The sequence below is a fragment of the Motacilla alba genome, chromosome 1A (assembly GCF_015832195.1).
Source record: "Motacilla alba alba isolate MOTALB_02 chromosome 1A, Motacilla_alba_V1.0_pri, whole genome shotgun sequence".
Lineage (NCBI taxonomy): Eukaryota > Metazoa > Chordata > Aves > Passeriformes > Motacillidae > Motacilla > Motacilla alba.
Genome location: NC_052031.1, coordinates 1,783,726 through 1,798,273, shown reverse-complemented (window position 1 = coordinate 1,798,273; position 14,548 = coordinate 1,783,726). Strand labels below are relative to the sequence as shown.

Genomic DNA, 14,548 nt, shown 5'->3' with positions numbered 1-14,548 from the left:
ATTTTATTAAATAAATCAAAATAAAATAAATATTAATGCTACAAATCCTACAATCCCAGCCCTTCCTAGCAGAGGATAAATGCTCTGAGCCCACACTTCATCCAGGATTGTGGAAGCAACTCCATGACCATGGATGTGCTGCTGGAATCTGCCCCTCAGTGCCTGAGGGCTGTGGAATGCAGGACAGGAATGTGACAAGTCTTGTTTCCTTTAGGGGGAGAGAGGTGAGCCAGGATTCCCTGGAAAACCAGGAGAGGCCGGGCTGAGAGGAAAAGATGTGAGTAAAGGCAGGATCCAGGGGGATGGAGCTGCTGATCCCTCAGGACCCACCAACCAACAACCCCAGCTCTGCCCTGAAATGACAAACAAGGGACAGCTTTTCTTCCTTGTTATTCAGCATCAGTGCCCAGAGCAGCTGGGGCTGCCCCTGGATCCCTGGAATGTCCAAGAAAAGGTTGGACAGGGCTTGGAGCAGCCTGGGACAGTGGGAGGTGTCCCTGCCATGGCAGGGGTGGCACTTGAGGGGCTTTGAAGTCCCTTCCATCCCAAACCATTCTGGGATTCTTTGATCAGGATTTTTGTCACTGAGTCACATCTGCTTGGCGTGGATTTAGCTCGAGGTGCAGCCACACCAGCCCTGAGGGGTCGCTTCTGGTTCCGAGCCTCAGATGATCTCAACTTGGAAAGGATCCATCAAAATCATGGAGCCCAGCTCCCTGCTCCCACAGAACTGCCCAAATATTTCCCTCTTATGGCCAGACAAGGTGGGCCCTCACAAAAACATCAGAACAGGCTTCTGGAAATTTCTCCTGACCCCAGTGAAGAGCTTCCCTCAGCTCCGAGGGCTGGGTTGGTCCCTGGAAATGGAATAGGAACCCTATTAAGAGTTCCCTCCTGGGATCAAATGAGGTGGCCCTTCACAAAAACAAGATGGGCCCTCACAAAAACAAGGTGGCCCCTCACGAAAATCAAGATGGGCCCTCACAAAAATCAAGGTAGCCCCTCACAAAAACAAGATGGGCCCTTACCAAAACAAGGTGGCCCCTCACAAAACAAGATGTCCCTTCACAAAAATAGGATGGCTTCTCTCAAAAAGATCCTGACTGGCTCCTGGAAAACCGGATTTTTATACATTGAGCTCGAAGTCACATGACCTGGAATACCCCTGTGGTCAGTTTGGAATATTTCTGTGGCCAGTTTGGAATATCCCCGTGATCAGATTGGAATATCCCTGTGGTCATTTTGGGTCACCTGTCCTGCCTCTGTGTCCTCTCAACCTCCTGTGAATTCCCAGTTTTGCTCCTGGAAGACCTTTCCTGACCACAGTCAGTGAAGAGCTTTCTGCAGCTCCAAGGGTTGGGTTGATCCCTGGATGTCAAGTGGAATAGGATCACGCAGGGAAATCTTGGGGAAAAAGGCAGCAGCTGCATTCCAACAGCCCTGCCTTTGGAGCTGTGATTCCAGAACAAGAGCTCTGAATTTGAGTAGGAAATGATGGTAAAAACCTTGGGAAAACCCAGCACTTTTGCATTGTAGGGAGGAAAGGCTCCTCTGGGAGCAAGGTGCTCCCACCACTTCCCAAGGTGCCAGGAAAACAGCAGCTCAAAAATGAAACCCTTGGATTTGTCCTGAAGTTGATCCTTGTTTGTTTTATTTCCTGTTTATTTGTCCTTAAAGGAGGCTGTGGAGAATCCTCTTCACCTTTCTTTTATCTTGGATTTCACATTCCAAAAGGCTGGAATGGGAAAGCCAAAAAAAGAACTAAAATGGTTTTTTGGTTTGGTTTTTTTTTTCCCCTGGGAGATGCTGAAAACAGAGTGCCATGAATGGAATCCCAGAATATCCCGAGTTGGAAGGGACCCACCAACATCATCCAGTCCAACCCCTGGCCCTGCACAAGACACTCCAACAATCCCACCCTGTCCCCGAAATCATTATCCAAACATTCCTGCGGCTCAGAACAGTGGGGTTTGGTGGCAATCACCTCATCCTTTCCCTAAACTTAAGTATTCCGGTCACCCCACACCTTGTGCCCCTTTTTCCTCATTTATGGGAATGCTGTAAAACACCATCCCTAATTTAAGACATCCCAGATATCCCAAAACCTGCCTCTAGCCCAGTTTTCCAAGCATTAAGCAGGGCTAAAGAGATTTAACCTCCATTAGAGCCCCTGGAATGTTTGATGGACTTGGTTCTCTCCCTTTAAACCATTTCCTTCAGGTTTAAGTGCAATAAAATCCCTGCCACTTGATGGAAAAAACATTTGGAAAGCTGCTGCTCTCTTTTAGGGAGAAGCTGGAATCCCGGGAGAGCCAGGAGTGAGAGGAATCAGGGTAATAATTCCATTTTTCTCACTATTATTATCATTTCCTGCCCTGGAGAGTTTAGGGGCTGCTCTGTTTCCCTTCTCCATCCCAATGGGAGCCCTCACTTGGAAATATCCACTTCCAAATATTCCTTTCCTGTGGGAAAAATTGCATTTTCCTTGCTATTTTCCTTTTCTGAGCTGCTGCTTGGGCTCTGTTTGAGATTTTTTTTTCTCTCAATCTCTTCTTGCAGGGTCCTCCTGGAATCCCAGGACGACCTGGAGAGCAAGGAATAAAAGGAGATCCAGGAGAGCCTGGAAAGGATGTAAGGAATCCCTGAAGGAGCAGCTGGGAGAGGGTGGATTTTGGGAGAGTTTTTATTTATTCCCAGCATTATAAATAAATATTTCTTCAGATTGGGGTTGGATGGATCCAACATGGATAGATCCAGCAGAGATGGATTCACTCCATCCTTTTTTCATCCCCGTGGGAAAAAAAAATCAGGGAAAATATTACGAAGTTTCTCATGACTTTACCTAAATCCTATTTGGGAGATTCCCAAAAATATCAAAGCAACTCCTCCCCCTCTCCCACCATTTTTCCTGTGGCCATTTCAACAAGAATTGAAAGTTTAAATTTGTAATTTAATTATTTAATTTATTTAATTGTTTATTTTATTGAATTATTTAGCTTATTCTATTTAATGATTTATTTTTTTTTTAAATTTTATTTATTCTTGCTGTTTATTTTGTGGGGACAGGGAAGGGCACGAGGCAGAGCAGCCACAGCGGCAATTCCCAAGAAATTTTGCTGTGCTGGGAGGAAAAACTCATTCCCAGAGGTCCAAAGTGTCTTCAGATGGTTCCTTTGCAGCCATTCCTGCCAAATTCCTGATTTGCCTGCAGGATTCATGTCCTGAGTCACAGGAAAAGTGGGACTGGGAGGAAAGCTGCAGGAAATATCCCCATGGATCCCAAACAGATCCCAATCCCAGGCTTTCCCAAAGAAATGGTGTTGCTTCCTCAGCCAAGATGTGATGGCAAGGAAATAAAAGCAAAATTTGGGTTGCATGAGAGGTAATTCCATTATTCCAGGTGGGATAGCAAAGGAAAAGCCAGGAAAAGCAGGAAAACTCCCAGGAACATGAGCCCTTCTGGAGGTCAGACTTGGAGTGAAGAGCAGAATTGCTCCAAATTTAACCTGAAAATGGGAATTAGGGAGACACAAGAAGGGGTTGGTTGGTCCCTCTGGAAAAGGTGGCGTTAGTTTGGGATCAGCACCCAGGAAGTGGGAATTTTAGGGGGGAACTAACGCATTCCTGCTGGTTTTCAGGGAGATCCTGGGAAGGACGGCCTGAGAGGTGAAAGAGGCCCCCCAGGCCCAAAGGTAGGTCCTGAGTCCACGCTTTTGTGGTGGTGCCACCACCTGGGGCAGGTCAGAAAGGAGGAAAACCCAGCTCAGGTCTCCTCTGACCCCCCCAAAAGTTTGGGATTTCAAAGCAGAGCTCCTGGGTTGGGCTCAGGAACTCGTGGTGGCTCCGGGGCCGTGTCCCACATCTCCACAGAGCTTCTTTGGGAAGAAGAATGTTCTTCAGGAGTCAAACAGGATGAATTTCTGGAATGTTCACAGATTGTTCCTTCCTTTCCTCCTCCTACAAGTTGAAGAGCACAGGGAAAGGGGTGGAAGGAGGAATGCCTTTCGATCCCACATATCCAAGATCTTTAGAGGTGGGAACAGCTCCTTCCTTAATGGAGAGGAAAACGCTGCAGGAAGCAGCCCCGGTGGGGACAGGGAGATTTCCTGGTTGCCACGAGATCCAGACCTTTGGAAAAGCAAAGACTTATCCAGGGAAGAGGCATCCCAAGTTCTCCCTGGCACACCCTTGGCTGGAGATGCCACCAGAGCCTTCCTGGTGCCCTTCATTCCACCGGAATCTGTCGATGCAGAACCCGGATTTCAGTGAAATGAAGCCCCTCAGAGAGGCAGGTCAGCCCCACCTCAGCTGATGTTCCTCACCCCGGGAGCCTCCAGGCTGGACCTTCCCAACCCCTGCACGCTCATCCATGACTTAATCCCTGCACGATCCAAGATCTCTCGCCTGGAGATGGAATTCCATCACTGTGACCTTCTGTGGGAGCCCATCCCGCTGGAGATGTTGGGCCCAGCCACGTGTGGGGCCGCCAGCACCACGGCCACCTCCAGAAGGGACCACCAGCCACGAGGACACCTTGGCCACCATCCTCCTCGGTGTCCTCTGCAGTGGTGGCACTGGTGGCACCGAGGGACCTCAACAATCTTTCCTTTCCCCCACGTTTGTGGCCAAGAGGCGGAGAAGGGGACGGAGCAAAGCTCTGGCCCAAACCTCTCTTGGATGCTGCTCATGGGCCAGGCTTTCCCAAAAAATCCATCTGTGCCTGTGTCCGGTGGAGGAGGGAAGGAGCAGGGTGGGATTCAAACCCCTAAATGGGATTTATCCAGGATTATGGAGCGGGCTGGTGGCAGACAAAGGGCCAGATATGGGATTACCCCCCTTCCTCTTCTTGCTCCTCATGGAAATGACAGAATTAATGAGCTGATCTCGTTTACTCCAAGGGAGAACCCGGCCCACCAGGAAGAGAAGTGGAAATGAAGGTAAATCAATCAAAATTAATCACCATATAAATGTTGGAAGCACCTCCCTCTCTGTCTGGGTTGGGATGGACCAAGTGTGTCCTCTTGGTCATCAGCCACCTCCAGGAGAAACTTCCTGGAGAGCAGTTGGGACTTTTCTTTCCCCTTGCAGGACCTGGAGAGGCTTTTTGAAGCGTACGGGATCAAGGTAGGAGATCCTTCGTCCTTCCCCCTGACCAGGGGTTGTAATTTGGCTTTTCTGTCTCTTCCCTCTGGAATCCTGGAGGTGGCATTTGCTCCCCCAGCAATCCCAGGAAGGTTCATTCCATTTGCTTTTCCAGGTTATATTTAAATATTTCTGGGACAGATATTTTTTTTGCTGCCATTTTATATGGTGGCTTTGAGGCCCCTGTGACAGTGACACTTGGACCTTAAAGCCCCTCTAATTCCAACCTCAACGCCTTCCACTATCCCAGGTTGTTCCAAACCCCATCCAACCTGGCCTTGGACACTTCCAGGGATGGGGCAGTCACAGCTTCTCTGGGAATTCCGTTCCAGCTCCTCCCCACTCTCCCACCCAAAAATTCCTTCCCGATACCCAACCTAAATCCTCATTCAGTGCAAAACCCTTCCCTCTTGTCCTGTCCCCATATTCCCATGGGAAAAGGGGTTCTCCCTCTTCTTTAAGTCCCCTTAAAGTCCTGAAAGGCCACAAATGTGGGGTTTTTATTTAGGATGGGGACAGACCCCACAAAAGCTCCATGGATCAGCTCCTTGATCCCAAACCTATTTAAACCATCCCTCAGCTGTCCCTGCTTGTTTTGGGGTGGCTGCTCTTGCATTGCCACGTGCTGGGGACAGGAGGGTGGCACTGGGCTGCCTTACTGGTGTGCACTGGTTCCAGCTGGCGCTGCTGCGGGACCTCTCCGACGCGATCCTGCGGGACGGGCTGGACGGGCTCCTGTGGCACCGGGCTGGCTCCAGGACCAGCAAAGCTTCCATGGAAAACCAGGCAGCCGTGCCTGTCACCGTGAGTCACGTCACCTGCAGGGAGTGAGGGAGATGGGAACGAGCCACCAAAGGCATCAGGGTCACCTCTGTCATCGAGAGAGAGGCTGTGGCACCAGGATCTGGGATCTTTGGGATAAAGGGATACAAAACATTAATTTTTTTAATGGGAATGAAGGAATCTACCAAGCTTTGTTGTCCATAGGAGTCATTCCCAAAGCCACCAAAGTGTCCTTGTGCCCTCTGGGAGCTTTTGGAGTGGTGGGTGTGGGGCTGGAGGCACCAAAAGGGGTCATGAGTGGGGTCTCGACAGCAAAAGGGATCCCAGGGAGGGAGGAGGATTCCTTGGAAGGAAAGTTTGGATGTGGCCAGCAAGGAATTGCTGCCCACTTACCCCTATCTTGGCTCAGAAATGTCACCAAGTGGGACAGAGTGTGCTGGAAGGTTGGGAAAGGTTGGGATGAAGCCACCAGGATCCAGCTCCTGATGGGTGTGGCTCTGGGAGCTGAGGGCTGTCACTGTCACACCAATCCCTTGTTTTGGTGTGCCAGGATCCGCTCGTGTCCGACACTTCCCACCGTGTCCCGGCCGGCACAGAGGTGACAGGAGAAGGACAGAGCCTGGAGCTGGAGGCCCCGGAGGTGCCACTGTCTGGAGGATTCCCTGAGGTGAAAATAAACAGCAGGAAAGATGAAATTGGGGTTTTTACTGTGTCCAGTTCTGGGCTCTTCCAATCAGGAAGGACACAGAGAGTGTCCAGGGAAGGGAACGGAGCTGGGAAGGGTCTGGAGAGCCAGGAGAGGCTGAGGGAGCTGGGCAGGGGCTGAGCCTGGAGCAGAGGAGGCTCAGGGGGACCTTGTGGCTCTGCACGAGTCCCTGCCAGGAGGGGACAGCTGGGGGGTCTCAGGGAACAGGGACAGGAGGAGAGGGAACGGCCTCAGGCTGGGCCAGGGGAGGTGAGGTTGGACACCAGCAGGAATTTCCCCATGGAAAGGGGGTCAGGCCTTGGCAGGGGCTGCCCAGGGAGGTTTGCAGTGCCCATCCCTGGAGGTGTCCCAGGAACTCCTGGAGGTGGCACTCAGAGCTCTGGGCTGGGGACAAAGATGGGGATTGGGCATAGGTTGAACTCCATGGTCTTGGAATTCTTTTCTATCCTGGGATTCTGTGGAGTGTCTCCTGCCCTGGCAGGGATGGATCCAGTCCCATGGTCAGGATGGATTGGGATGGTCCCTGCTGGGACTGCCAGAGCTCCAGGAGCATTTGGACAACGCTCCCAGGGACAGGGTGGGATTATTGGGATGTCCTGGGACTGGATAATGCCTGTGGATCACTCTCCACTCAGGACATTCCATGATTCTGTGGCTCCAGAGCCCTCATTTGGAGTAACCAGACAAATTCCAGCCACCTGCATCCAAATTAACAGCTCCTATTTATGGGAATCAGGAATTTATCCACAATTTTAAGGCTTCTCTCCTTGCTGGGCTTCCTGTGGGAAGCATCTCCTGGGGGTTCATCTCCCTCTGGCTGGATCAGGATGATCCAGTTCCTCAGAGACTTGGACAAGGTGGGACAGGATGTTCCCCATCAGCCCCAGGCTCCTCTCGTGTCCTCAGGTTCTTCCCAGATTTTTCCAATCTGGATTAGGACATTTTAGGGGCTTGAGAGGGGAGGTTTGCACCAAGAGACACAACCCCAGAGCCAGCAAAAGTTGGGATTTGGGATACAAAGACCCCAAAACTGTCTCTGTTGAGCTTTGGGAGCCAAATCCAAACCAGAAAAAAGGATTTGGGACCATCACAGCATTCCTCATTCCCTCAGGGAGGATTCCCTCAGGGAATCCTTCCTTTTCCATTGGCGCTGATTGGATGGGTGCAAAGGAGTTAAAATTCCCAGAGCTTGACTGGACAGGTCATTGGAATTTTGAGTTTTGCCCCTATTTTATTGCAATGGAAAATGAAATTAAAGGATAAGGATTTCTGCATGGATCAGTGTCAGGGCTGGGGAAAGGGTCCTGCTGTCCATCTTTTACATTTTTTCCAGTAATTAATGGAATTTTGTTGGTATTTATCCATCCCTCTCTGCAGAGCTTGGCTGTGCCCCCACCACATCCTGAAAAAAACCATTCCCTGGATCTCCTGCAGCCCTTGGAGGAGAGGCTGGGAGGACAAGCCCAGCAGGACACCAGCCAGGTACATTTTTCCAAGGATTTCAGATGGACTAGGATGCAAATTTTAATCCTGAGGAGGCTTCTCCATATCCCTGGAGAACACCAAAGCTCCTGGAATGGGCAGGAGGCTGATAGCAGTGACAAAAATCCCTCGGGAAATGTTTTGTGGGTTAAATCCACAATTATTTGGGGAAAACCAGGATAATCCCATTTTATCTGATCCCGTCTGGCCACACCATCCTTGTGTTATTCCAGCTTGGTTGACTGATGAGTTGATGATTCCCAAGACTTTTTAAACAGGGATAATGCAGACTCCAAAGAGGGAATTTAAAATATGCCTCCTGCAAGGCATTCCCTTTGCCTTCCCACTTTCCATGGGTATGGAAATTCATGGATATTGTCTCAGAATATTCCACAGATATTCCAGGATATTCCTGCTGTGCTCTGGAGCATCTGAGTCACTTGAAGAGGAGGATTTTAGGGTCTAGGCAGGAATTTGGGGATTTTCTCTGATCCCTAAAATCCCATTTCCCTCTGTTTTCCTGCCCTCCTGGACAGAGATTCCCTTCCCAAATCCTTCTCCAAAGCCAGAACTCTCCAATTTGGACATCCCTATGGAATTCTTGGAAATACCCAGAGGCAGGACAGCACCAGCTTTAAAAAGCAGAGGGAAGAATCCCTGGGATACTTCCTTGGAGCTGCAGGAACAGCATCAGCAAGGATATTTTTAAGGATGGCAAGACGGGAGTGACTGGAGAGATCCTGCTCCAGGAAATCCCGCTCTGGTTTATCCCGTTTGCCGAGCTCTTCCTTCTGCTCCCGTCCCTTTGTCCCTGCCCTGGCTCGGGAAATGAATTCCAGGGATAATCACGGAGCCGGAGTCACGATGGCTCAGCAGCCACGAGAGGGCTCCCGGCTCCATCGGAAAATCCTGGAGTGGGAGCTGCGGCTCTGGAGACGCCGGGATGTGCCGAGAGCATCCGTGGGCTCTGCTCTCCCTCCTGGACGCAGCAATTCCCTCTCCTGGGAATGGTCAAGCTGGAGGAACACAGGGGGTGGAGCCCAAATCCATCGGTTTTGGAATGGTTTGGGTGGGATGGGATTTTAAGGATCATCCCATTCCATCCCCCTGCCACGGACAGGGAATCTTCCACCATCCCAGGCTGCTCCAGCCCCAGTGTCCAGCCTGGCCTGGGGCACTGCAGGGATGCAGGGGCAGCCCCAGCTGCTCTGGCAATTCCAGCCCAGCCAGGAATTCCTCATGGCCAAGATCCCATCCATGGCTGCCCTCTGGCACTGGCAGCCATTCCCTGTGTGCTGTCCCTGCAGGCCTTGTCCCCAGTCCCTCTGCAGTGACCCTGGAGCCCCTGCAATGTGCTGGAAGCTCTCCCTGGAGCCTTCCCTTCTCCAGGGGAACATTCCCAGCTCTGCCAGCCTGACTCCAGGGCAGAGGGGCTCCAGCCCTGGAGCAGCTCCATGAATTTCTCGGGATTTGCTCCAGCTCCTGATGATCCCAAATTTATCAGGAGCTTTATAAACACAGAACAACTCCCTCAAATTTTTTAGGACACTCCAAACTCTCTCAGCAGGATGGGATCTGCATCCTGAGGATGTTTTCCTCGCTTGCATTTGGAGTAAAATCCCATTTATCCTCATGAGAAGGGAACAGCAGATTCCAAAGGCAGGGAAGGAGCAGCTCCCACATCCCATGCCAAGGAGAGATGGAGCCAGTTTTCCTGCCTGTTTTCCTGCCTGTTTCCCTGTCTGTTTTCCCAGTAGCAGCAGCAGGAATCACAAATTTCCACCTGGAACAGCCTGGAACAGGCCAGGAGCTCCATCCCTGAGGAGCAATTCCTGGCAGGAGTTAATTGGAAGCAAAGCAACCGCTGGGAAGAGCAGGATGAGCCCAAATCCACGTGTCCAGAGCAGGGCTGGATGCTCATCCCTGGATGAGCCACTGCTTTGGAGTTATGGGACCATCCCAAAAATTCCTGCTCCTCCATCCCTGGATTTCAGCTTATTCTTTCCAGAGTTCATTTGGATAAATCCCCCTCATTTCCATATGGATAAAGCCACAATGGTTTCATTTTCCTCCCTGAAATCCTGTCCTTTTTTTTCTGTTTTTCCCTTTCCTTTTTTGCAGGAATATTTTTCCCTCTCCCTTTTATTTACATTTTTCTCTTCCCTCCTTTTTTTCCCTTCCCTCTTTTCCTTCCTTTTTTTTTATTTTTTTTCCTGCCAGCAACAAATCATTCCTCAAGGAAGCAGCAGCCAATTTTTCTTGGAAGTGCCTCATTCCTGGAGCAGGAAACTGCCAAAATTACAGCGGAATTACAGAATTAATGGAATCTCATTTCCCCGGGCAATTTCCCAGCAAATGGGATCCATTCCAAACCTCAGCCAGGTCTTGGCAACCTCTGGAATCTCTGGAATCGCCTCCACGAGGATCTGTGGAGCATTTTAGAGCCATTCCCTGGGAAATGAGCAGTGGTGCAATCCCATGGTGCCACCTCTGGGAGATTTTCCTTCCTTTATCCCAAAAAATCCCACCCGGGATGGGTTCTACCCATGCCAGCCTATCCTTTATCCCTCTTTTATCCCTTTTTCCCTCATCCTCTTCCAGTAAAGAATTCCAGGTTTAATTGGCTCAGAATTGGGGTTTTTTTTTTCCCTTCTGAGCCAGAAATTTGCTGGGTTCATTATCCATGAGGTCAAATTATCCCGTGGTTTGTGAAAATCCAGGAAAACAGGATGAACATCCCTGAGAACCTCACTGAACTGCATTCACCAACATTCCCTGGAAGTTTGGGATTTATTTTCCCTGCTTAAACCATCTAAAAATTCATGAAATTATTGGAGGTGGATCCAGATCTTTGTTCCTAAAGAAAAAAAAAATGGGAATATCCTTAAATAACTGCGCTACATCCTGACTTTTCCTTCTCCTTCTTGTGCTCCTGGAAGATCTCAAGACATTTATGGCCAATAAATTCAAATTTCGCTTCCAGATCCAAATATTCCCCAAATATTTGCCTCAGGAAATAATTGCTGGGAATATTGTCGATAGGAATATTGTGGTTTTTCCAATGGATCATTTCCTACTGTTGCTATGGGAAAGCAGGAACAATTTAGGAGCTAGGTCAGGAATTATTTGCTTTACCTTGTGTGCCTTAAGTATTCCAAATTATCACCGAGGGGCTGATTAACATATGGCCCTTAATTGGCATTCATTTATTCCAATTGGATGCTCCAGGTGCAATAAACACGGAGTTGCCCGGGAATGGCTGGAGCAGGGAGGGATTTTTATTTCAATTTTGGAATATTTTGGGTGGGGTTTTATTCCTTTGAAACAGTCATGGATTTGTGGCCTGGCGATAAACTGGAAAACGGAACCATGGAATTGTTAAGGTTGGGAAAGATAAATTTGGTTAATTTGCGTTAATATTGTAATTAGAAATTCATGGAATCATGGAATGGGGTGGGAGAGATCCTAAAGCCCATCCAGTTCCATGGGCAGGGACACCTTCCACTATCCCAAGGTTCTCCCAAGCCCCTTCCAGCCTCACCTTGGACACTTCCAGGGATGGGGAATCCACAATTTCTCCAGGAAACCTTTCCCATTCCCTGGGCAAGGGGTTTTTTCCTCCCATCCCATCCAGTTCTCCCCTCCGTTGGTTTTAAACCATTCCCTGTCCATATATCAGGTGCTGTGTTTCCCTTCCCACAGGAAAATGGGAATTCCGACAACGGCTCCGCGATGCCAAGGCTCAGATCCAGGAGATCTCACCCCATCAGGATCCCATTCCAGAGCCATCCCTGTGATCCAGGAGGAAGCAGTGCCCCTTCCCTGGAGGCTCTACCACCAGCTCATCCCCCCGGGGCTCCAGGAGCTCAGAAATTCCCGTCGGGATCCACGGTGAGCAATGGAAGTGGATCCTTATTTTCCCACCTGGGCAAAGACACGATGAAAATGTAGAAATTTAGGGATAAATATCCAGAAATAAAGCTGGAAACGGGTGCTGCAGGAACCAATTTTTATGGACAAACAGATCCTTCTCCATTAATTTATCCAGGGAAATGAGGGAACAGAATAATCTGGGTTTTGGGATTCCAGAACAGCTGGAATCCCCTTGGAATGTCGGGGATGGTGATAGACCTGCCCATTCCTGACACACCTGGACATTCCAGGGATCTTTAACACAAGATGCCAGAAATGGGGAAAACAAAAAAAAAAAAACAAAAAAAAAAAAAAAACAAAAACAAAAAAAAGTTGATTTTTATAAAATCTAGGAGCAAAAAATCCTATTCCCAGGAGTTAAGGATGGAAAATTCAGGATGATTTTGCTGTGAATGGATTTCTTTGAAAGCAGGGAGTGACCCTCGCCCTGCATTCCCAGGAGGAATGAGCTGAGCTCATCCACACCTTCTCCAGAAATTCCAGGGCTGAAGTGGGACGCCTGTGCCATTGCCAAAAGCCTGGAATTCCTCAGGAATTGCTCAGAAATGCCTTGGTCCTGGCAGCTCCCAGATGTCCCATCCAGGCTGCAGCAGATGGGGAGCCTGGAGCCACCCCAAATCCAGCCAGGAACCCTCCAAAGGATCCTGGAGATCCCTGGAAGCTCCCAGCTTCCCTCTGGGATTCCCCACTTCCTTTCTCACGTCCCATTCCTCAGAGGTGTCTTTTCCATGGCTCAAGGAAAAGCTTTTCCAGCTGCTCTCACACTTCCCTCTCTTCTTTTTGAATCCAAGGCATATCCAGGCCCTCATCATCCAAGGAGAATTAAGGTGTGGAATTCCTCCTATCCTGCTCTTATCCCAGAGAGGACACAGCTGCTCCTTTCTCCCATCCCATCCCCCCCTACCCCATGGATCCCATCCCATGAATTCCATGGATCCCATCCCATCCTATGGATCCCATCCCATCTCATGGATCCCATGGACCCCATGGATCTTATGGATCCTATGGATCCTATGGATCCTATTCCATCCCATCCCATCCCATGGATCCCATCCCATCCCATCCCATCTCATGGATTCAATCCCATGAATCCTATCCCATCCCATGGATCCTATCCCATGCCATCCCATCCCATGGATCCTATGGATCCTATTCCATCCCATCCCGTCTCATGGATCCAATCCCATCCCATGGATCCCATCCCACCCTATCCCATCCCATCCCATGGATCCCATCCCACCCTATCCCATTCCATCCCATGGATCCCATGGATCCCATCCCATCCCATCTCATGGATCCCATCCCATCCCATGGATCCCATCCCACCCTATCCCATTCCATCCCATGGATCCCATGGATCCCATCCCATCCCATCCCATGGATCCCATCCCATCCCATGGATCCCATCCCATCCCATGGATCCCATCCCACCCTATCCCATCCCATCTCATGGATCCCATCCCATCCCATGGATCACATCCCACCCCATCCCATCTCATCCCATGGATCCCATCCCATCCCATCCCATCCCATGGATCCTATCCCATGCCATCCCATCCCACGGATCCCATCCCATCCCACGGATCCCATCCCATCCCATTGCATTTTTTTCCTTGCAGAAGGAGGGAAGTGGTCCAGCAGATCCCTCCTCCCCCGGCCCAAAGGTCAGTGCTTTTATCCCACTTTTTAATGCGCATTCCCGGGATAATGATCCATTTTCCCAGAGCTGTCTCACTTTGGAAACTGAGGAATCACAGGGAAAAAATCAGGAAAATCAAGATGACATCACCAGTTTTGCCATTGGTGATGAGCAGAAATTCCAGGGTGGAATCTTTCATAGCTGCTCCAAACATGGGATTTATGTTTTGGGAATTCTCAGTCAGTTTGGGGTTATTCCTCCTGTCCCCTTCAAATTTGTGGAATTCTACAACACCCACAGTATCCTGGGATAGGGAAACCCTGGATTTGTCACTTATCCCTGGCCTTTGTCTCAGGATTTGTGCTCTTCCCTCTGCATTCCCACTGCACAGGAGAATTCCCAATCCATTGTGGGAATGTGAGTGCTGGAATTCAGGGATTCCTCCATGGATATTTGCCAAGAACTGGAGCAGGAATGAGGCCAGCACCCACCTGCTGCAAAGAGGGAAGGGGAGATTCCTTGGAATAATGAATTTTTGGGATTGGTTGTTTTCCAGGGAGAAATGGGAGTTCCTGGAGGCCGTGGAGACAAAGGAGAAAAGGTAGGGATGGGGCTTTCCTGATCCTTTGAAACCAGAATTCCCAGTGCTGAGAGGGTCTGGAAAGGGAAAGGCAGTTGAGAATACACTCATGGAGAGGACAATCAATGGAAACTGGGATTGCCACATTCCCACCTTTATCCCCAAACCTTCCTGGGGGTTTTGTTCCCAAATTCCAGCAGTTTCCCACACATCTGCCATGCTCAGGCGGAAATCCAAAATTTAAAGATTGGATTTAATGATTTTTGAGGAATTTTCCAGCCTA

The 14,548-nt window shown here is 49.7% G+C and overlaps 1 protein-coding gene across 1 annotated transcript in view; it reads left to right on the top strand.

Moving 5' to 3' along the window:
* LOC119707937 (collagen alpha-1(VII) chain-like) overlaps positions 1 to 14,307 on the top strand; it is a 50,558-nt gene extending 36,251 nt beyond the window's left edge. Inside the window, exons 42-55 of the mRNA XM_038153599.1 lie at positions 215 to 277; positions 2,289 to 2,333; positions 2,560 to 2,631; positions 3,639 to 3,692; positions 4,899 to 4,937; positions 5,089 to 5,124; positions 5,821 to 5,946; positions 6,476 to 6,592; positions 8,009 to 8,113; positions 11,543 to 11,627; positions 11,793 to 12,004; positions 12,838 to 12,873; positions 13,666 to 13,710; positions 14,242 to 14,307. Coding sequence (XP_038009527.1) covers positions 215 to 277; positions 2,289 to 2,333; positions 2,560 to 2,631; positions 3,639 to 3,692; positions 4,899 to 4,937; positions 5,089 to 5,124; positions 5,821 to 5,946; positions 6,476 to 6,592; positions 8,009 to 8,113; positions 11,543 to 11,627; positions 11,793 to 12,004; positions 12,838 to 12,873; positions 13,666 to 13,710; positions 14,242 to 14,307 — 1,101 coding nt within the window. The remainder of the gene's footprint in view (positions 1 to 214; positions 278 to 2,288; positions 2,334 to 2,559; positions 2,632 to 3,638; positions 3,693 to 4,898; positions 4,938 to 5,088; positions 5,125 to 5,820; positions 5,947 to 6,475; positions 6,593 to 8,008; positions 8,114 to 11,542; positions 11,628 to 11,792; positions 12,005 to 12,837; positions 12,874 to 13,665; positions 13,711 to 14,241) is intronic.
* Positions 14,308 to 14,548: the final 241 nt, after the last annotated feature.